Source organism: Hetaerina americana, unplaced genomic scaffold (genome assembly GCF_022747635.1).
Source record: "Hetaerina americana unplaced genomic scaffold, ioHetAmer1.1.p SCAF_3, whole genome shotgun sequence".
Taxonomy (NCBI): Eukaryota; Metazoa; Arthropoda; class Insecta; order Odonata; family Calopterygidae; genus Hetaerina; species Hetaerina americana.
In genome coordinates, this window is record NW_027286874.1 from 86,052,174 (window position 1) to 86,076,488 (window position 24,315).

General features: G+C 36.0%; 1 protein-coding gene across 1 annotated transcript in view; it reads right to left on the minus strand.

The window, feature by feature from the left end:
* Positions 1-24,315, minus strand: part of cv-c (crossveinless c) — a 345,201-nt gene continuing 320,886 nt past the window's right edge. Inside the window, exons 10-27 of the mRNA XM_071587904.1 lie at positions 22,918-23,165; positions 21,127-21,397; positions 20,056-20,201; positions 19,191-19,424; positions 18,076-18,372; positions 16,305-16,675; positions 14,799-15,517; positions 13,753-14,004; positions 13,415-13,533; positions 12,522-12,813; positions 12,248-12,351; positions 11,184-11,439; positions 10,385-10,602; positions 9,730-9,881; positions 8,931-9,107; positions 8,150-8,323; positions 6,435-6,614; positions 1-3,953 (exon numbers count right to left, since the gene is read on the minus strand). Coding sequence (XP_071444005.1) covers positions 3,839-3,953; positions 6,435-6,614; positions 8,150-8,323; positions 8,931-9,107; positions 9,730-9,881; positions 10,385-10,602; positions 11,184-11,439; positions 12,248-12,351; positions 12,522-12,813; positions 13,415-13,533; positions 13,753-14,004; positions 14,799-15,517; positions 16,305-16,675; positions 18,076-18,372; positions 19,191-19,424; positions 20,056-20,201; positions 21,127-21,397; positions 22,918-23,165 — 4,325 coding nt within the window. The 3' untranslated portion in view covers positions 1-3,838. The remainder of the gene's footprint in view (positions 3,954-6,434; positions 6,615-8,149; positions 8,324-8,930; positions 9,108-9,729; positions 9,882-10,384; positions 10,603-11,183; positions 11,440-12,247; positions 12,352-12,521; positions 12,814-13,414; positions 13,534-13,752; positions 14,005-14,798; positions 15,518-16,304; positions 16,676-18,075; positions 18,373-19,190; positions 19,425-20,055; positions 20,202-21,126; positions 21,398-22,917; positions 23,166-24,315) is intronic.

Consider the following 24,315-nt stretch of genomic DNA (forward strand, 5'->3'; position numbering starts at 1 on the left):
TTTATTAAGCCACTAACATATTTACACATTCATATGTGATGTACAAACAATTTCCACCTTCTTACATAGTATCATAGGAGTGTGGATTATCCACTTTATACAGAGAAGTTTACATTTCAGCAGGTGTACAATTTTAATCAAGGTCAACAATTTAAAAAATATACTCAAATTACATGCATTAAACAGATCTATCTGAATATTAAACTAATAATATTTCATACTACACTTTCATTATAAACACACAGCAGGAATGTACAAAAATGTTTCAAAACTTTGGCTTTCTTATTGCGATAGTACCTATATTTAACACAATATAACTACATACAACAATTATTGAAGGAGAATTTAAAAATATAAGTGGCATAAGTATAATTAATTTTGGTATACTCAAGTCCTTGTACATTGCTTAAGTACGAGAGCTTGAAGAAAATTAATTAACAATAAAATATTATTGCTGTAAGGAAATAAAATCCAGGCAATTTAAATGTATATTTGGTTAATTCTTATTGAATAATTTCACAATATGTACAATTTCACATAAATCTTCCTTCACTATATGATTTGATAAATAATCAAAATATCAATGGTTTCAACAGGTCTGATCTCATTTGGTACTGCTTTTTTAACCAATACAAGTTGGCAATATATTCTATTAACCAAACTAAACTCTGCCTCAACTACAGGGCTTGTTTGTACTAACAGGGCTGTTTCTAAGGTCATTTATGGGTGCAGTAATAGAAAGAGGGGAAATTTTTGGTAGATTCCTATTAAGAATAATTTTTTAGTCATTAAAACCTCTGGAAAAACAATTTCTTCAGGCAGAAATATTCACCATGGAGAGAAGTGATGACTTTAAGAGCCGAATCCCTCAAAGGAGACATCAATTTTGAAGAATTTATTAATCCAACACATACTTTAAAGAATACAATTAATAAAATATGTATTTTTTCCTGATTTTTTTTGCAAGTGAGCAATATTTGTCAGAAGGGAAAATACTTATACAAACCCTGCCAAAAGGATAACCATGCACCACTCAGCTTACCCTTACATGGCATAATTTTAAAAAAATATCCCTCCAACTATTTTACCTTCTAGCACAAATTCTGGTCTGTAAATATCTCTCCTTTATTTTTCCAATGAAAAAACATTCAACTTATTCAGTTGAAGAAGTCTTTAGATCATTGATAACTCACGATGTGTAGTGATGCCTAGTAGAATTAGGTAAGCATCTTTGCTAATAGAAAAAAACGAATTCCTTTGAATCTGTTCAATTCTTTAAACAGGACCAATGCATTGCAAATTATGACTCCCGAAATAGGTCTTTTCCTTGGAGAACAGATACATAAAAATAGAATTGAAATTAATTCCACTCATTTTTTTTCAAAAATATTTTATCAATGAGTAATATGCATTGTGAGATTTAAATGAGAGATGTCAGGGATTTATTTAACATTGTTATGTAATATTTTTTAAAGGTTTTACATGACAGTTAGTACAGTTAAAATAAGATTGCTTATGTAATATTAAAGTATTAATTTGAATGAAATACAGAGCCATATTATTTAAACATCATGAAATCCTTGTGAAGACTTTCGAAGAATGGAGTTGATGACAATATTTCTGTTAGAGATTTAACCTACATATAGTTTTATAATACAGGAGTTTCACTGACTTTTTAGTTGACTTCTCCAATTGAAGAAGCCAACTGGAGCACCAGTACCACTGCTGTGTTAAAATAACATTATGTGCGGATGAAATACCGAACGAAAATGGTTTCACTGAGTAATCCTATTCAAGCATATTTCAGTTTTCTAAATAAAAGCATAATGGATATTTTTGTCATATTTCTGGGAGAAATCGGGAGGATATTTCACCATGGCCTGATTAGGTATTTATATATTCAAGTATTTGAATCTGGGTATGGGTTTTACCAAATTTATATCTACTTGACCCATATTGCACATATGTTTAGCTGACAAATAATTTACAAAGAGTCAAGTGAAGCTTATTTTTATAAACCATTTTAAAGCATAATAACATAGGTATGTGACTAATGTGAATGACTTCTTTAAAAATCTCACAGTTTATATCTGTACAAATCCCTCACAAAAAAGTAAGCATATGGTCACGAATGACTAGCTGAATTCTTATACACAAAAGAAAAATACAACTTCCTGAAACGGAATTGAATCGATAACAGTGGACAAGATATTACAAGTATTCAAAATAAAATATATGAGTAAATAACAAACATAGAATAAAGAGCACAGTGAGCTTAGTAGCTATCCACAAGTCTTGAAGAAATCTAAAGCAAAGATACAGAGTTAAGGGAAAGGTTTGTATTTCAATGACTCAGGATTCAATATTTCAAACATTGGTGTCAATGACTCAGTAGTGTCAGTAGGAAATTCTGATGTTATAATTATGATACATAAGCAGACCAATTTAAGTAGTTGGCTGCCCTTTGTATGCGTTTGGTGTGACTCATTCAGAAGTCACTCACACTGAATGTGTCAAGGGTATTACACCTATAAGGCTCTTTCCAGGGTTCCAGTCAGTCCCAGGTAAGGATGACAATTTGACAGAGTTCAAAAATGCTCATGACCTTTATGCAACTAATATTTTCCTAGTTGCATGCAGAGGCACTTCATTTAAAAAAGTTAATTCAAATTATTGTTTTCAAAATGTATTCCATTTTGTTGGTCCCTTACTTGAGATCTTAATCTTTGCTTTCATTTAATATTCTTAACCTTTGCATTCACACACTGGAATATGCATGAGCATGGTCTTTATCTGGTCCCAGGAAAGTATTTGGATTAAAATTAACATGATTTAAATTGTCTCTAATACTTTGCTTTGATTTCTTTTACTGAAACAATTTTTTCGTGTCATGCTCAAAGTTGCTCTGAAAAAACCTGAGAAAATCTGTGTATATCATGTGACTTAGAAAATAATCTGGCCATAAAATATTATGGTAAAATAGAACATTTTAACAATTTGACAAGCTATCTGCATGCATGTGACTTACAAAATATATTTGTAACATTGTAAGCATGAAATTATAAAGGCATATTACTTCACGCATCTCACCCCTCATTAGTAATTAGAAAAAGAATATGCATGTGATTCCAGGACATGTCTAGAAAAATCACAAACTTCAACAAGTGAAAAACTGAAATAATTCATATAATTATTAATTCATTATATTGATGATACAATCAAAAAGGATTTTGCCCTAAATTATTACAATGGCATTCAAATGCACTGATCCTGGTTACAAAGTAGCTGTTAAATCTATTAAAATCTTATAACTCATTTAAATCATCAATCGTATGCATGGAAAAAGACAAGCCAATCAAAAAGGCCTTATTCTCCTCCGCAGAAAAGAATTCTGCATGAGGAGTTAAGGCACTTGCTTAAGGTTCCAATTTACTCCATGGTAAATCCTTTTTCCATGCTATAAATAACCCTCTCCAATCATACATCATTTTCTTTTTGGAATGAGACTGTTTGGCAACACAAAAACAACATATCACTTTGCAAGAAATGATGGAAAAGTACTACACATTCATTGGTATGACCAATCTCTTCACAACAGTGAACTGAGAAGGTGCACAAATGCAGTTCATCATCAACTCACCAATTTAGAAATACAGTCAAAAAATCTCCTCTGTAAATTTGTCATCATTTGAAGTGATCTTTCAATCTAAAGCCCTAAAGACCACTGTGATTGAGAGCAGCATTGCCAATCATGTGACTGCATTTGATACAGCCTTTATCTGTCAAAATCTGGATATAATTATTCACTATGAATGGTTATTTGACTAATTTTGAGTATTCAAACTTTACTCTCTGGTCCACTTGCAACATGTCGAAATGACTCCCTTATCCGAGCCAAATGATAAGCCACCTGATGGGCATAACTGCGCTTGTACCAGTCTGGAGTGCGACCCCTGGAGAATACATAAAAAAACAATGAAATAAATATATATATATATATATTTATGTATAGTATATGAAGTTAGCACTAGCGAATAAAGACAAAAAAACCTAAACTCATAAAAGAAAAGAAACAGGGAAGAGAAGGAAAGAACTCCTTCCTTCTCTTCCTTGAGAAAGGTGGCTTGTACTTCCAAAAATTTTTAAATGTTTTTCTATTCTTTTTTGTGTGCTTCTGTCTTTTTGTCTTTGTTTGTAAGCGCCAACTTCACATACATTATAATTCACATCCATGAGACTTTCACATAAGTTTTATGCATATATATATATATATATATATATATATATATATATATATGCATATATATACATATATATAAAAATAAATAACATATATAATATATTATATATTTAACATACATATATATAACATATAATATATATACATATATATAACATATATATATATATATAACATATAATATATATATATATATATATATATATATATATATATATATATATATATATATATATATATATATATATATATATATATATATAATGTATATATATATATATTTATTTATTTATTTATATTTATATTTTTTATGTATATATTATATGCACATATATATATTTGTTTACATACATGCACACATACACATTCAATATCCAGAACCTTCACTGTGTGTACATGATGATGCCCAAGTATTGAAATGCATTGTAAATCAAATAACAATAAATGGACAGTGATATCTGATATGCTATCATCACACAACCCTTTCGTGGCCAATGATTGACACCAAAAGATGTAATTCTCTTTTCCTCACAGCTAAATTTTAACCTTATTATCCCTCGACCCTCCCTCCCCCCCTCAGAAGGTATACATACTGAGTTCGGTTCTATGAGGACCACCTGATGATGACATTCAATGTCATAACCTGGGTAATGTTTTTAAAGAAATTGAGTGGAATTACAATGTCCATAATTTCATTTAAATATGTTAGCCCAGTCTATTGATAATAATGTAGAAATGCTGATACAAATTGTTTTAATTATGAAAGTGAGCGTTGGATTAACTCATGAGAAATATATATAACAACAATAATAAAAAAATGAATGCATGCTGAATGACTAGTATTAAAGCACTTCTCTTAGTAGGTGAATAGAGTTTTGTTTAAGTCTTTAAGCATATACCCTAGGAAATGTGAAAAAGGAGAGGAAAATAATTAGATACATTCTAAGTGAAGTAAATTATTTACTCACCAAGGATTGCAATGAAAGTGATAGAAACTGAATAAAAGAAGTGAGGAGTGATAGGAAAACAAGAGTTCAAGGAACAATATAAGAAAGACTAATAGAGAACAGAATGGCTCTGAGGACTGCTACAAAACAAATCTAGGATTAATAACCTATGAAGATACTCAATATTAGTTATATTGGAATACACAACACTGTTAAAATAATTGGCTCCATTTGGCCCTTTTGGGGATCTGCCTCCTCTGGCCATAGCAAGAGATATCAGGGCAGGTCAGTCAGTATATTGTGCAGAGTAAAGACTAGGCTAAGGTTAACGAAGATAGGGGAGCATTTCAATAGGTTATGCATACTGAGTGTGCACAGAAAAACTATAATGAAGGAAGTTGAGAAGGAAGTACTGCAAATATTTCGGCAAATCCAAGAAAAATTCTTTATTATAGGCTTTTTTGATATCATGTTCTTTGCGATTTTATAAATTATACTTACTAGTTAACTCGATAAAAGTTATTCCATTATTTACATTTTTTATTTGATTTCCTAGTATTCAAATGACAGAGGATTTTGACATATTTTTCTTAGCGTTTGCAATCAAAAGGAAGTAATTTAAAACAAACATTGCAGGGATGTTTCATTCTGAATCTGCTGAACATTGTCCTACAGAATGCTTACAGGTGGGTGTCTGGCCCCCCACCCATATGCTCACATTAATCCTGGTGACACCCATGGCGCTATGAGGAAATTTGAGAAGTTCAGGAATTCTAGATTCAGCCTACTCTTAAATGAAGGTGCCAAAGGTCCCTAGTTTAGTCCAATTGGATGGACAGAGCAATGAGCCTGAAATATTTTCAAACTCCATATGAGTATGGATTGAAATGATATGAAAGATCAGTCAGCTGTGGGGGTTAACCAGAAACCACAAGTGGGAACCCAGCACACTAGTAATCAATGGAATGAATTAACTTGATGATATGAATAGTTAATAATTATGGATAATAATGATCAAACAATTTTTTCACAGAATAATTCCATCCATCTAAAACGACAAGACCACAGATAGAATTCTTCAGAATTAAGTTTCACATATTTCATGAACTGCAGCATGAAAAATATTAATACCACCATTTTATGACCTCAATCTCTTTCATATGTATGATTTATATTTTTACAGGCTTCACTTACGTTTTGGCGTCAAATGAACCCATTCATATAATAGAAAATACAAAACAACTTACTTGGCATCCACTCTTGAAAGATGAATGATTCTAGACCTGCCAGATCCACAGGGAGTTACAAGGTAGCGAGAGGCAAGCACCACACCCCTCACACTGCCTGCTAATGGTGGAGCAGCTGGGTGCTCAACTGATGCTTCTACCATGGCACAGCCTCCCCTCTCCAAGTCTGTTCTCCAACCCCTTCAAAAACAAAGAAACAGCTTTTCATTAGGACTTAACAGGAAACACAAAGCCATGAAAACATAATATAAATGTACCAAATTCATTTTAGACAATCCCTGAAAATAAGATTTTTGAAAGATTTACATCCTTTTATGAGCGCTTCACTACAAGTTGAAATATGCCATTATACAGTCTTCCCTCAGCTCTCACTGATGTCATGGTTTCTATCATTTTCAATTTTATCCCACAAGTGATGCAGCACATTTCCTTGTTATCTTCAAACCATGCCAAGATGTTATTGAGGAAATATGAAGAAGCAAAAGTTGTACATGAAAGACAACAAGCTGAACAGTTAATTTAATTGTGGAATAAACTTTAAAGTTAGACTCCTGGTAGTAGTAGTAGTTTTGAGGGGAGGCGACCGACAGCTAAGGTCATTTGCGCCATAGGGGATGGAAAGGAAAGGATGAAGGGTGGAGAGAAACCCGGCGTCGGCATTAGCCTACTCTTTACGAAAGGCGCCAAGGGGTCCGCAGTTTAACGTCCCATCCGACGGACGGCGTACTCACTCAAAGTGCCCTCCACAAAGCACCTCAAGTAGGGATCGAGATACCACTGAAAAATATTCAACACCGCCGGGATTTGAACCCGCGCCCTCAGGGTGGGAAGCCAGTACGTTAGCCCCCGCACCATCTCGATCCCCTTAGACTCCTGATAACACTTGTTGTCTACATTATTGTCTACTAGTGACTGCTGTTTGCAGGAAACTATTATGTCATCTATGTATAACAAATTATATAGGTTTGAGACCGCTGTGAAATGCTCATTATTTGATGATAAAAAACCACAAACACAGTAATCAACCCAAAGGTCGGTTTGGTAGGTGATGATAGAGTTCACCCAGTACTAAGCCCGACGGCATGTGAAATTCACACATCAGGGGGGCCAGTTCCTTCCCTGTGCCGGTTATGGTTTCCCAGGAAGATCTGGTACCCGAAAAATCATAGAGCTTGGTGGAGCTGTAGGTGCCCAGAGTGCCTTGCCCGGGAATCAAACCCGGACCCCTCCGGTCAGCAGTCCAATGCTCTACCCACTGGACTACCGTGACCCACATTTGATGATATATAAATAGACTATTTGCAGAAAGACTAAGAAACAATCCTTTGCCCATATCACTCATCTAGGCACATAATGCATGGGAAATAAAAAAAGGGGGAGGCCACGGGGAAAGGGAGGATCAACTAGCTTACCAAAGTGAAGGAAAATTACAAAAAAAATGACTTGCAGAACATATGTTACATTAAATGCTACTGATTAAGAGTAATAATCAAATTTACCCACACTAATTATTCTTTAATGAGCATATATTTCATTTAAATGTAAGAATAAAAACATTCATGCATTAGGACTCTACTGTAAAAATTAGCTAATAACATGGGTCCAAACCATAACTATGCAAATGAAAGTAAATTGTCAACAAGAAGTGCTGGCACGTATGAGTGCTTTGCCAATTCATGTACCAATGAACCTTCTGAATCTTTATTGAGGCTTACCTTAAAACACAGTAATCCCTCGGAGGGAGAGGAGCTATGCTTGCACGGACATACTGGAATAATTCCGCATCTAACCTCCCTTCTTCATCCTCAACTTCCATCCCTTTGTTGCTGATTTTGAGTCTTCTACATTTTAGTAATGCTGGGTCCCATAAATGCCTTTCTGAAAGCAGCCTATAAACAAGAAAAGAAAACATAAACCGTCATTAGGTTTGCAGAACTGAATTTCAACTTCTCATACTCACTCACTCTGGGGAAAATTGGGCAAAGAATGAAATATAAATGCATAATTTCTCAAATTCAAACTATTTAATTCATCAGATTCAAAAAATGTTTAGGTAAATAAACACCTAAAAATAGATGCATCATTTACAAATGAATGAGGAAAAAAGTCTCACTACTATCAAAGTATATTCATATTTGGTAGCTTGTAGTGTTGACAGGCATAATCATTCAGCCTTATATTAAACAAAGAAAATATGTGTTCCATGTAAATGTAACATCCTGAAACTTATCATGGCATAATATTGGTCACATCGTGCATTGCACTTTATATACCTTCATAGAGTAACAAATTATTTCCACCCGGGTAACTTATAATGAGCACATGTAAATATTCTTCCAATGTATTTTTCGAGAAAATGGTTTAATACTAAGGAAACAACAATGATAAATATGAGCCAAAGTATACAGACTTTAACATGAATGTAATCTTAAATTTTTAACCATCTCTTCTCAAATTCAGTCAACAAATAGTTGATCAATCTTCATGTCTACTAACCTTCTAGCCACTTCAGGGGGTGGTGCTTCAACATCTGCCTCAATCCTCCACAGTCTCAATGGGTGGCCATCACCCACCTTACGCCACCATGCCTCTACTCCTTCCAACCCCCTCCATCCACTGCTCTCCCCTCCCCCACCCATGTTGATGCTCACCCATCCTGCTCCCACACGATTCCTGTGAAATAAATCCTCTTTCAACAAATACTCACAAATCACAGCAGAGACAATGCAAGGTTCTAGCATTGGAAAATTTACTCAACAAAAGTGGATCAAAATTAAAAACTCATCTTATAATGGGCCTTCTGCTTCAAAATAATTCCTTTTATCTTAGCATAATTAAGTTCTCTTTTTCAGTTATCCACTATTACTTTCTATCAACATATCTTAAACCCTGTTAATTTCACTAATAATTCCTCCAAGGCATAATAATGTGGGTAGTAGTAGTTTTGAGGGGAGGCGACCGACAGCTAAGGTCATTTGCGCCATAGGGGATGGACAGGAAAGGATGAAGGGTGGAGAGAAACCCGGCGTCGGCATTAGCCTACTCTTTACGAAAGGCGCCAAGGGGTCCGCAGTTTAACGTCCCATCCGACGGACGGCGTACTCCCTCAAAGTGCCCTCCACAAAGCACCTCAAGTAGGGATCGAGATACCTCTGAAAAATATTCAACACCGCCGGGATTTGAACCCGCGCCCTCAGGGTGGGAAGCCAGTACGTTAGCCCCCGCACCATCTCGATCCCCCATAATAATGTGTCCAAAATATATGACATAAATCCTCATTCTATCAGCATCTCACCTGTCACGGACTTCTTTGAGTAAAGAGGTGATGCAAGCCTTCAGGTAAGCCCGCCAGTCAGCCCCCATCTCTGAGCCCAACTCCCCGAGGCTTACTGGCACACTCTCCTCCAAACTACTGAACCGACAGCAAGAAAGCATCTCATCTGGAACCTGAAATAATTGAATAGAGGATAATTGAAGCTGATCCAAGATCGAAATTGACTTAAGGTAAATGATAGAATTCATACAAATTCAGCCAGAAACTTTTAATAGGAAAATTTTTCAAATATTTATAATATTTTTCTGAGAAAACTTAGAGCCAGAAATTGGAACCTACTTCATAAATTTTACCAAAAAACATTTAAATATGAATGAATTGGTACATTGCACGCAATATTATCAAAATCAGCACTTTGACAATACATTTAACAAGATCATTAGTTCCTAAATATGCCATTAATGCTCAAACATCTTGTATATGTTGTTAACAGCACCAGGCACACTGTCAGAAAAGTTCTGCATTCATAAATAGGTATGTGGCTCAAAGAAGAAAATGCATTGGATCCCAAATCACTTCAATTAGAGGGAAAATGGATTTCTAAAAATTATGCAGTTTAAAAAGTCAAAAGTTCTGTACTATTATCTATTAAGAGTATTACATTCATCTGCCTTACTCGGAATAAAGAATTTTGTTCTTGCAACAGGAAATGAAGACAATCATGAGCAGCTCTACTTTGGCTAAGTTCTCGAGGGTCAGGCATTCCCATTGTTGAAGACATTAATTCTGTTGAGGCAGGTCCAACAACCACAACTGCCCCTGTGGAGGCACCCATTTTCTTCAAGCCACGCCTCTTTGGAGTGCCTCCTGTTTGACTTGCAGTTTGTGCAGGGGCTAATTTAATTCAAATAAGAAAAAAAGTACATTTTAAAAACCGGATGGACAAAGAAATAATAATCAAAGCTACTTATTTACCCATTATTATCTGAAGCTTGAGTGGTTATATTCACATTATTACTTTAAATACTGCGCTAAGGTATTAGTTCATCAGATATTAAAATATGTTCTTTGCCAGATTATAATCCATCATATTCAGCATAATTATTTGAAAATCTCTAACAAAAATCTAATTTTTGAATGAAATCAAATTTAGCTCTCAAGTTACATTATCAATAAGCATTGAATGATAATTATGATGACATTGCTTAATGAATGAGTTTTTCTTCTTGCGTGTTCCATTTGGTTTCATTGTCATATGAAAAATATTAAATACAAGGAACATAAAATGATAAGTCATAAACCTCCATGAGTTCTATGGCCTTGCAAAATATTTCAGGGTTCTTGCAATTCAGTGAATAAAATTGTTTGATTTACATTAGCTATGAAAACATGACTTCATACACTAGATGTAAAAAAAAACTAAAAAATTTTAAAAAGCAAGAATATGGCTAGTGTAAGCACTTTACACATCTCACCTTGGGTGACATTCGTTGAAGAGGAGGATGAAGAAGAAGAAGACGATGAGGTGGATGATGTTGAAGAAGATGATGAAGTTGTGGTGGGCTGTGTTAACAATGGTGATGGGGAAGGAGACTGACTTGGAGACGGTGAGTGGTGCCTCTGACTCTGAGAGTTATGTCGCCCATGATGATGGTGGTGGAAGAGAGATGGTGCCAGACACACAGCAAGGTTCCCTATGGTCATCTGGTTCTCACTAGAATGTGAAGCCACCTGCAAGAGGGAATTTATTTATATTACTTATATGGAATGTAAAATTTTAGGAAATTTACAAGATTTGGAAAGGATCATATTTTATCACATAGCAACATAATATTGACACTCAAGGAGGGATTGGGGTATGTGATCTTTAATTGGCTGATGAGAAAATCAGTAATGGTTTCAGAATGTTGGCATATTCCTGAAATTACTTTTGTATGGACAGTCAGGATTTGCAGTAAATTTATTTTCCTATTTAAAAGCCACTTATTTCCTGCCAATTGATATTAGCACCAATATCCTCACACCCTGGTATCTTAAAATATAGTATTGGGTACATGTAGTGGCAAGTAGATAGCAAGGCTATATAACAAACAATGACTTGATTAGATCAACTAAAAGCATGAAGCATGCTTGGAGGCAAACAAAAAGGTCGCAAAATAAAATTCTGTCTTCTGTCTGGATGAGACGTTTTCACCTTGAGGGCTTTAATGTTTGAATTTAAGATAAAGGAGTTACAGTATGACTTGTCATGACTAGAAATATAGTGTACTGAAACTAAAAAAGTTGCATTCATTGAATGTATCTTTTTTTCATGAGACATATTATTGTAGTTTCTTTAAACTTAACTTTAATTTGCCTTGGATTTTTTAAATAAAGCAAAAAAGTACTTTAGATGAAATTCTTTAATATTTTAATGATTTCCTCAGAGATTTTCCTGAATACCTTAATTTCCAGACTGTTTCACTATTCTTCTATCAAATCACATATTGTATCTGTCCTCCATCAAAATATCCAAAAACATAATGACCTTAAAGCTTACCTGTACTAAAAAGTCAAGTAGCGTCTGAAGGACCTCTCTGTTCTCATCGGGTAAAAGGAGGAGGAGACACTGTATGGCTTCTTTACGCTGCCCTTCAGGAACATCTGAATGAGATAATTTAAAAGTGCGTGAAAACATGCTCACCATATGAATATGGCATTGAAATAAAACCCACAAAGTTACTGTAAATATTCAATTACAGTAATAAATGGGAATTCACTGTTGGCATTTCTTAAAAAATAATAAACACAAAGGGTAAAATAAGAAAACTTACGTTGAAAAACTGATATGAAAGTGTCGGAGAGTTTACTGCTCAGAAGAGCTTCAGGTAACTCTCTGAAATATAGCTTCACCATATCTGCTACATCATAGGCTTGCTGCTCATCTAGGTAAGAAAATTTTGCACCACCTACAGCTTTGTTTCCACTTTCATCACCACAGCCAGCTAAAGCCAACTCATCATGCTTGATTGTTCCCTCTGAATACATTTCCCAACCAGCTTCTTCACTAGCTGCTTTTAATCGAGCTATACGTGACTTGACACCAGACCTACGGAAGAGTCCCACCTGAAAAGATTAGCAAAAATAAAAATTATAATTTTTTTATCATCAACTGCTTTGTGAAATAGTAGGATGGATAATGAGATGGGCTAGAGTAAATACCACTAAAACATAAAGTTTAAGGCACTACAATCATGCCTAAAGAACTGACAATGTAATGTATGCAAACAAATTCTCTTTGCATCCCTACCTAATACTATAACTCTAAACTAGATTGTATTCACAAAGACATATAATACTTTGCTGCCACTTCTAAAGACATGAGTAAATAAGTAAATGTATACAAAAATAAAAGCTTAATTTTTTCAATTTCCACTGTAACATTTTTTATAATTTGAGCTTCCGCAGAAGCTCAAATAACAAAAAATGCATCAATGCATAAAAAACGCTCAAATGAATATATATATATATATATATATATATATATATATATATATATATATATATATATATATATATATATATATATATGAGAGAGAGAGAGATGTTGCGTAACTCCTTTGCACAGTCCCCAGGTGAAAAATTCGACACGCATTTTTTGTGCGGGGGGTTTCCATGCAGTGTTTGGTATTACAATAAATGAATTCAAAGAAAAATGAGCAATTACCTGGTTTAAAGCATTCACTCTGAGCCAACTGAGAGCTGCAGTGATGGGTGGAGGGATAGGTATACCATCCCCACTTCTTTGAAGACAAACCCATAAGGGAACCCCGAACACCCTTTTATCTGTAACATTTCAAAAGGTAAAAGATGAGAAATTATATTCAATCACAGCTATTGCAAGACAATAATGAATCCTCAACAAGTCATATGGCATGCCAATAAAGTGCCTATACATTATTCACTTCAGGAGTACATAGCTAAAAACACACTATGGCATATTCAGTTAATTTGAACTCGTCTATCATGCAGATAGAAATGTGGTTCAGATAAGTCATAAATTACCTTTGAAGTCTGGGGCTTTGGATCGTCTCAGGAGTAAAATTCGAGGCAGTTCCCAACTCCAGCTTCCACCTGCAGTGCTTGCGGTTCCTGCTGATGAGGGAGAACCAGATCTGTGATGGGAACTACCTCCTACAACAGAGGAGGATGAACAGTGCCGCTCCATCAGTGCTGTTAAGCGAAGCAGAGCCAGTTTACGGAGCACCAACATCTGCCCACAAGAAAGGGCAGAGATTGCTGTGCCATCTTCTTCATCTGGCAAAGGGGAATAAATGAATGTTTAGATTAGTTTTGAGGAAAAAGAACCTTTTTGATAAGGATAACTAAAATATCTTTCCATTCATAAGTACTATAAAGGACCTTCAAATGAATATGCGAAGAATAAATTGATGGAAAATTATGGTGAGCGAATAAAAATTGAAAAAAGGATGAGAGACTCTCAGAATGATTGGAATGTGACATAATGTAAGGAATCTAACAAAATAATATCTTATAAATCAATATTTAAGTTTGTTATCACTTTAAAGGAAAATTCTGAAGTAGAATCTGCCCTTAATTTACCTATTTGAACTGGATATCTTATTTTCATTCATATGAGTTTATTCTCATCATTGTATGGACGATAGCTTAAATTAACTTTTACTGATTTAGTGTTTAATAAACTTTCATAAACCATGATGGTTTGTATGTTGCTGTTTCTCTGAGCCTGTTACCCCAGAATTTAAATCGGCCATCACATATATTAATCACTCAACCAACCTGCTGCTGTGAACCTTATTCCTTGAAGTAAGTCAAAACTCTCAAAAACAACTGACTACCATAAACATGCTTTGCAAAATCATATGCTACAAAAGACATGAATGTAAAGGCAAAGTTTACCTGATTTCCAATACAAAAGTAAGCTAATTTCAAGGATGTGATTAAATCAAATATTAAAAATATAATAAAAGAAGGGCTAATCAGCATTGGGGAACAAAAAAAAGAATTACAAGCCAACATCAACTTTTTACATTCAAATAATGCAACACAAGTATGCAATTCTAACATACCTTTGCTCAAGCTTGTTCCTGTGTCAAAGCTACCACTGCCAAGACAATGTATGTGAGGACTTCTGTACTCATTTTCTTTGTCTTCTGAGTGTGAAGGAGATACACTGGGAGATGATGGAATATCCTCCTCGCTAACTTTAGGGGTACGTTGCAAGGGGGGAGTTTTTGACTGAGCACTGTCCTTCTCTTTCAACACTATCCTATTCTCAACATTAGTTTGTGAGTCCCTAAATTCTTTTGAAGACTCTGTATCTTTGGAATCCTTTGGTAATGGCGTCAACTCAAGTACCTGACCTGTTGGTTGACCTTGTGGTATGTCCTTTGGTAAACTTATGCCACCAGAAGGGAGTAGAGGAAGGTCACCAAAGCCAAGGGCCACACACATTGCTACATCCTTCCCATGCAGAGCAAGAGTTCTTGGGCCTTCAATGCCTTCATTTGAACACTTAAGAGATTCGATATCCCGATTAACAGGTGGATCACCAAACGGCTGACCAAATGATTCCCTTCGGTGTTTGATGGGAGAGGAGGACATTATCACATCTTGAAGGTTGGCTTTGGTAGACCCTTTATGTCGGCTGCTGCTGCGGGAGCTGTGCCTAATGTCAGAACTTGCTTTGGAACCATCAGAGCGCGATCGTCCCAATGCATTGCGCTTCCTCGAGTCAGCACCACAGCTTTGGAAGCTATGCCAACGGACGACTGATGTATTACTCAACCTGGAGAGTAAAATTGATACATAAGGCATTGCAAAAATGCACCACTGACTCAAAGCCAATGGTAAAAATCAATGACTTAGAAGGGGAGATAGGTTTGAATCTACTAGTTACATGCATGATTTATTACATTCTGAGGCACTTAAAATTTTCTCACATGCTGAATATGACTGTTTTTTCGGGGATGACCAGTGAGTAAATATGAATTACATGATTTTGAAATGGTCTTGGTCAACACTGTATAATTCATGTTGAATATGATATTTAATTCAGGTCTAGAGTGCAAAAATGATAAAGTAGAGAAGTGAATAATGGATATTTAGAATGAATGTACATATTCTAGAAATAAGTGCAATGAAAACAACTGCAGTGAAAACACAACTGACTCCAAGCTAAACCATTTAATTGAAGTACCTAGGAAACAAAGGTAGGTAATATATTATGAAGATCTATTGACTGAACTTTTCAAATACTACAAAAAAATATTTCTTCAATAATACCCAAAATACATAATTTGACATAATAATGCTATTGTTTTTAGAGATTCAACTTTCTTAGATTTAGGAAAATGCACTCTAAACACTATGTCATTTCAACTACCTGTTAAATCAAGTTTGTATTGAGTTTCCTCATTTGGTTTTGTACCATTCAGCTTTTCATTTCATATGGCTACCATTGAGTATTAACTTTCAAACAAGCCTTCACCCTACCATAATATTTTTTCAAATCTCCTTGAATGTTAGCAACTTTTATGTTCAATATCGATTTGAATGAAATAAAATTTCCTCACCATTTCTTTGGTATTGATGTGTCAATAGACTCCTCAATGTGAGATTCAAAACCAGGACCTGTTTCCTCACGGTAGCTTTTGTTCAGAATCACCACTGGAACATTGTCATACACACTGCCACGCTCTCCAACACTTTCTTCCAACCATCTCCTGCCTGGTCGGGCCCGTGTGATTACTTCCTCTTCTCTGGCAATGGCACCAGTCATCTCTGTCTCACTTCCTGGCCTCCTCACTTCTTTATCCTCCCTTCCCAGTAATAAACCATCACGAAAAGGCTTGGTACTTGTGCCAAGATTTAAGCTGGCAGCACGGCGTGACTTATACCGTTGCTTTATCAATGAGGTAGGCTTTGATGTGACTTCATGTTCCTGCTAAACAACAAAAAAATATGGCTTCTTAAAACTTAATTAACCCTTTCTCAAAACCCTGAGTAAAAAGCTCTGTCCATTTTAATGGGTTCACACAGTTTAAAAGTCATGATGTAGTAGCTTACTTGGCAATAAGGCCCATGTTGTTATTGACAGTCAATATGTAATTTGTGATTTTGGAAACAAGGGAATGCACATTAGTCTTAGCCAGGGAATCCAGAATATCAAAATGGGACATTTTATATTTCACATCGTGAAAATTAACTTTGAAATAATACCTAGTTGAAAACTGGCAACAAAAAAATAATAACGCAAATATTATTTGATTATTTGACCTGTATCTGATTGGAATAGGATTAAATTAATCCATTCCGAAGCTAAAATTAACAGAAAAAAACAAGAATTTTTTTTGCATGCTATGCAGGATGGGCATAGAGTAATTGAACACTAACTCACAATACAATCATCTAAGTTAGCATTGATAAAGGTGGATAGGAACTGAAAATTATTCTTTTTGTGAAAAATCATGTAGTGCTAGATTTAAGTATTTTGGAATCAACCTTGCCCTTCTGGCAAAAACACCAATTTTTATTCTCCTTTGATGGAGACTTACGGTTAAATTCAACCCCATTTAACCTTGATGAAGTAAGTCTCTATCAGAAGAGAAGAAACACATGTTTTACCCAGGTAACAAGGGAATAATTCCAAAAAACCTGCATATCTTTGATGAAGTTAAGTTAATTTTCCTTTCATATTATTTTGGAATTCATTTTAAATTTTAGCTTGCAATACATGTGGAAGCAAGAAAGAAGATTTACAAAGTGAGAAAGAAGATACCAGTGTGGTTACAAATTTTAGAGAAAATCCTAATGTTCCTGAGGAATCTGACATTTCCTTTCTATTACCAAACACTTGAATCTTAGCTTTCTGATGCAAAAAAATGCTTCAATAAGATGGAATCAGAGCAAAACAATTCCAAAATGGGGTTTATTTAAAAAAAATTAATCCAGAGAAATGCTAAATATGTGAGGGGGACTCCATGTAATATTTCAGAGAGAAGAGACTCCAGGATTAACATTTTAAGGGAATGCTCCAGTGGCAACAAATACAACAAAAGACGAGGACAATGTAAAGGAGTTAGGCTCTTTATTTCAAATTCAAAACTTTGTTCCTCAGTAAACCCTAAATATCATAGATTCTTGATATAAACCCTAAATATCATAGATCCCTACAATTAAAAACAATCATATTGCCTTGCAATCTATTAAAGTTTAGCATTGTGAGTTGTAAGAATTCTGGTGAACTATTTACAGTGAGAAGAAACTGAAGATAAAAATATAGCAAGCTTTCAGTCATGAGAGAGCAAATGGTCCAGGGAATAGGATTATCGCATTGGCAGTTACCTCAAGCCTCCTCTCCGAAGGTTGTATTGAGTATGTGCTCTTCATCAAAAGCTGCTGCCACTTGGGTGTGGCCGATGAGAAGGAGTGACACTCTGAATCCGAAAGTGCTCCAGTCCTTCCATCTTCAGACGAGAGAGTTCTCTGCCGCAGACGTCTCAGTAGCTTGCGGGCCTCTTTCCCAGTGGATGCTTCAGGTGAAGCCATACTGCCACCCACAAGGGCCTCTCCATTGGTTGGGGAAACGTCCACACAGTTCAGCTCCCGCACTTTCTGCTGCATTGATTCTGGATCTTGAACCTTGAGGAACATTTAGAATAATCAGACCATTACTCATTAGACCACGAAATTATTCCATCAATTCCAAAGGTTGTAGGAATTAACAGCTGGCATAATGAGTTAGACTTTTTTGCGTTCAATTTACTTTGTCAGGATTTTCAGGCATCTTTTTCAGGGATATGAATCACACTTGCTTATACAAGCTCTACATATTCCTCTGAGAGAGAGAAGATACTTTACTCCTACATTTACCAAGTGTATATAAGTGGGAATAAATGCAAATATCAAGTGCCTCCTTATTTTTCATATCATTTTGAGTAAAAGACAATGTGCAGTCTATCTCCATTGGCTGTACATCCAAATTTATACTTCATATTTGAAAGCCAGCCACATTGGTTTACACAAACATATTAGAATTGACCATGCTCCACAAAAAGATTTGCTAAAAAAATAGACAAATCTCCATGCATATAAATAACTGACCCTGCAAATTTTTTATAAAGTCGGAATAAGCACAGTAGACAAGTGGAAAAAGTATCAAATTTGCCAAAAAAACATTAAATAGCTGTATAACTGACAAGCAAATGAAATACATGAGAAGGTAAGATGATATTAACATTCCATTGAATTGAGCATACTTTTAACCTAACAGAGAAGTTCAATAAATAGCTGATGCAGTATTGAAGCAAAATCCAATGATATTTTCAACACATAAGTACACATTACACATCAAGCTAAAATACAATATCAAATTAAATTATGATAAATCATAAGAATAAAAAAAATATGATCACTCTGTATCGAACAACTCTTATGCATGGAAGAGGATCATGACTTACCATGGGACCACTGATGAAATCCACCCCTCCATCTTCCGATCCCATACCCCTCCTTTTCCTGCGCCTCCAGCCTCCACTGCCCCCTCCGCCAACACCCACCCCACCTTTAAAGCTCTCCATGCGCCTCAGCAAAGCCCTAGCCCCCTCCTTGATTCTCTCACTCCCGGAGCGATGGAAAGTATTTGGAGCAGAGGATGGAGCAGCCTTGACTGCACTCTCTGCACTAGGCTCCTGCTTCCATAAAGAGTTCGACTTTAAAAATTTTGTAAATGACTAAAAAGTAAAATGGTTCTAGCAAAAAAGTGCAGAGAAATTTTCATTGTAATTTGAACTTTCTAAAAATTTTTATTCTTTCCAGAATGACTGAACAATTTTACTTTCTTCTCCTTATAGGGATGATTGAAGCTTAGAATTCCAATGTCATGTGATTTAATTACTAAGCAGTATGCAGTTTTTTTAAACAAACACACTAAAATAAGCAAATTTCACTTTGATTTTTCTACATTTCCTATATAAAAAATGTTACACTTTGCTTTTAAAAATCAATTTAAATGTCATCCCAAGATATGCATCAAAGAACTCAAAGGTGAAGTATAGGGAAATGCATTCATTAATTAAAATCTAATTATTCGGAAAATTGTGAGAACAGAGGAAAATTTCATGCCAATTTTGAACTTTCATAAAGCCTTCATATTTTACATTGCTATACTCAAAATGAGCGTATGAATGCTGCATTGTAATAAAAACAACTCATTTATTCACTAATTTAATGAAAATCTTCAATAAGCCACTCAAAAATGATAAAAGGTATTACTTAAACTAATGCTAACAAATGCAAAGGCAAAAATGTAGCATTATTAATTACTTCATTCAGGCTTTCCCTGCTGACAACTGAAGCAACACTCAAATCAGCAGATTCCACACCCTCCCTGGATCTATTTTCTTCCGTCTCTTCTGTTGCTTCAGCACCTGAATCTGCACCCCAAGGTTCATCCAAAGAGTCCTCACTCCCTGAATTAAAGAATGATTCAATTATACACATGAACAATTACAAATATAATGGAAGATATAACTTACAAATTTAGTATTAGTAAATTCTAAGCGCTAATAAATTTAAGGCTAATCCAATAAATATGTTGAATCTGATAGCATCAAAGGGGGAAATACATGATACTGTCATTGCATCATGTGAATGAGATCATAAAATGTGGGCTTTATATTGTTTCTTGCAGCTATTAAAGAAAAAGAATGGCTTGCATATTGCTACATGCAGGAAACCCTGAAAGCTACCACAAATTAAACTGATGCTGAATGTACCTGGGTAAAATAAAAAAAACCAGGTGGTCACCAACGAAACTTTGTGATTAATATGTTCATATTACAAAGTCTTTCATTTTTGTCAAATTTTGTAAACCACGTCCTTTGACTTGAGAATAAAATCAGCGTTAGAGAGAAATGAGACAGCAATGGACGCTGAATCAGTATATGTCTTCCCGAAAGAAGTTTCTCCAAACCAACCCGGCTCGGATGGATTTAAACACTCTTCCCTTACTAAATTCGTGATCACAACGATACTAAGACGACAAGGCACATAAACGATTGCAATTGAAAAAACCGCAATGACAACCGAAATCCTTTTTATGAATACTTCATGTCCCCAATTCCCAAAATTCATGTTCGGTCCCCACTTTCTTCACTTCAAATAATATCTTCACTTTCCCGAAACCTACTGTAAAAACGTTAGTGGAAACTTAGCCTCTTATCCATTGGGCAACAATCAATTTACAGGAAACTTAATGCACATTTTTACAGGAAGCATCATGAAACATATACATACAAAATTATATTCTACCATGACGTGAACATCGGGGGGCATTCGAATGGTCTGGGATCAAGTCTCCCGCCGCTTCACTCGCTCGCTCACTGATTCACTCACCCCTAGCCTCGCTGCTCTCCACCCTCGACCACCTCCGCGGGCCCGGCTCGAACGCCCAGTTGTCGCTGAGGGCACACTGTACCTCTTCCTCCTCCTCCTCGTCCTCTTCCTCGTCGTCCACACCCACCCCCTTGCCCGAGAGCACCCTCCTCCGTGGGTGCGGCGCCGGGGGCGGCGCGGAAAGGGTGTGCACGTTCCGCAGTACGTCCACAACTTCGTCATCCTCCTCCCCGAGGTCCCTGCTGGGCACGCGGCTCGATAGGCCGCACCGCTGGGCCGGAAAAGGAGACGAAAAACTCACGTTAGAGCGCAATAAAGGTGCATAAGAAGATAGATTATGGAAGGGGGAATCGGCCCTTCCGTTTGACGAAAGAAGCCCATGGGGGTGTGGAGGGAGGTGGCAAGGGGCTCGTTTACTCCGATTTCACAGTTTTGTTTTCTTGCGTATAAATTGGGAACTAAATAAAATGTTAATTTCCGGTTTTTCTTAAATCTACTCTTTTAACTTCATGCAGTTATTATATCAATCAGGGTTTTGGAATATGTTGGAATTTTCCCAATGTCGTTTCTTGTACCTCTACAACTTTCAAGCGAATAGAGTAATCCAAAAAGCTTTAAATTAAAAGTTACTATTCAATTGAAATATTTTGCTAATCACTCTTACTGTGAACCAAATACATCTAAAGAGGCAGTACCATTATATTTTTTTACTAAGTCACTCAGCGGGCATCTAAAAGGTAAGAAAATTCGTGCGATGCGTTCGTTAATACGCTCAGAAATGGAACCGTAATTGTCAGCTTATAGTATATAGAGTCAAAAATTCATTTTTTAAAGACACATTAAAAATGATGACTTCCAATATTAAACTAGAAACTTTTCTAAGGACAGCTTTTGAAAATAACTATCATTTTCTTTTTGTGTTGATTTGAACATTTTCTTTGGAAAGAGAGTTTCAATTTTAAATCTCTAATGGCTACTTCAGTATGATTCTTTTCAATATAAGAACACAGGAATTATAATGTACACCCCCCCCCCCCCGTTACAGGTGATAAAATTACCATTCTCTCTGACAAATATAATTGAATACTATTCCATTCCTTGGCCACTTTTGCAGATTTTATAAAATTAATCGTATTGCAAATGTTATCAATCTTAAAATACATTGTGTGGAATAATTTCGGTAATCAAATTGGACTTGGCACACACTAGAACTTAGCGCATGCGAGCACACTGATGAACCTTGACGAATTAAACTACCTAAATCAGGTTAGGTAAATACGCGGTTAGTTCAATGGTACTGATGAATCAAATGAAATTGAAACAGTCCCTCTTAGGAATGGTAGCAACCTTAATTAAAAATGAAAAATATTGAAATTTTACTGTGGGGTTTGTAATTAATAGTAATAAGTAATTTTTCACAGTAAGAATTACATGAAACTTAAAAAATAGATACTCCATTACTCCTGATAAAAAAGTCAATTCAATTTACACGTGTACGGGACAAAATACTTTTTAAAAATTAGGATTCACTTTCATAATATTTTTGATGAATTACGCAGCGAAGTTACATATCAGACAGGATGTGCATGAAGCAAAAAATAATATTATGGGAGTAAGAGTTAGAATCGATAAGAAACGGTGGCCGACGGACGTCATTAAATAATAAGACACTGCACATCGCGGGTATTTACACAGATGCGGATAATGCACACATCTCGTGGGAGTGTCAAAACCTGAAAAAGCTCAATATTTCGGGAGCGGAGGGATGATGACCAGTGTTACTCAACTCACCGATTCTTTCCTCGCGGGAGTGAGGATATCAGGGGTGTCGGAGCATTCAACGATGGGTAGGGTGCCGTCCGTGCCTCTCAGGGCCAGCTGCGGGTGCACGACGGCCCCACCTCCGGTAACGGCGTTGCATCCGATGCGGGAGCAGTGGTTGAGCGTGTGGAGGCGCCGGAAGAGCGCCTGAAGGGAGTCTCGGTCCAGGAAGGGATGGTCCCTGCCGACGCAGCTCAGGTCCAACGGGAATTGCATGTCTGGGGGAGAAAACGTGCAGGCTCTAGAGCGCCAATCTCGAAATCAATGCTCTCTCTCTAAGGCGACCTCCGGAGTTGGCTCGCTCATAAAAAATTGAACGTGCAACGTGGCAGACTGAAGTTTAGGCTTTGGTTCAATAAATTTGCCAAAAAAAAGCGGGGAATAAAGAATAATATCGGCGGAATCACCCGTAGATGTGCAAGGAAATTCGAGAAATTACAAGGTGAGAAAGTAATCATTCATTTGGACCAGGATTATAACCTGGAACCCTTGATTTCACCGAGTAAGCAGACACTTCGTCGGAAGATTTAATTGGCTGAAGCAGTCAACCGGTTATCAAGGGATCGGGGGTCATATCCCGGACAAGAATAATGATTTTTCCACTTTTAAATTCCTCGAGTTCTAATATGATGGATTCATACTGCGAGAAGCAAGCGTTTGAACATACACATTTCGTGCAAACTCGCGGAGCTAGAAATTAATTCCTAAGTCATGCTTCGCAATCACCTTTTAGCTATATAATTATGTTGAGAGATAGTATCGTTCATCATTTCAATGGATGGGGGTCTGCGCAGTGGTCTAATGAGCACACGACTCGATTACAAGAGTAGGGTCGCGGAGCCAAATCTGGAGGCTTCCTCTGAAAACCCCCTCCACCGTATGGTTCCGTTCGTTTTCATCACCATAAGATTTCTTCGACACCGCTAGTGGCGGAGGAAAATGAACTAACTCCCCTGCACGGAATATGTGTTTTACCCTCAAATGGCCTAGGTAAGGCTTAAATCAACGAATGACCTCTACACTCGCCAACCAACAGTATTTTGAGCTGAAGACTGTGAATCCGCTCCATTCTAAAAAAACTTCAATCGAAATATCTGTGATATACATGGAATATATTATCCTCGGTGAAGGTTTCCATGTCATCTATAAATGTCTCTGAATAGTATTAAATACGTAATTATATTTCCAAAGTGCCAAACCAAGAAAGAGACACAATTAAGTACCAACAGAAAGTAGGTTTATTAGAAAACGTTTTTAAAGAAAAAATGTTTTAAAATATTCGACAATTTTACAAATATTTCTGATAAAAACACCAATAATGTGTCTTATTTTCTTTTTAAGGTCCAACTTCTCATCTCCGAAATACTT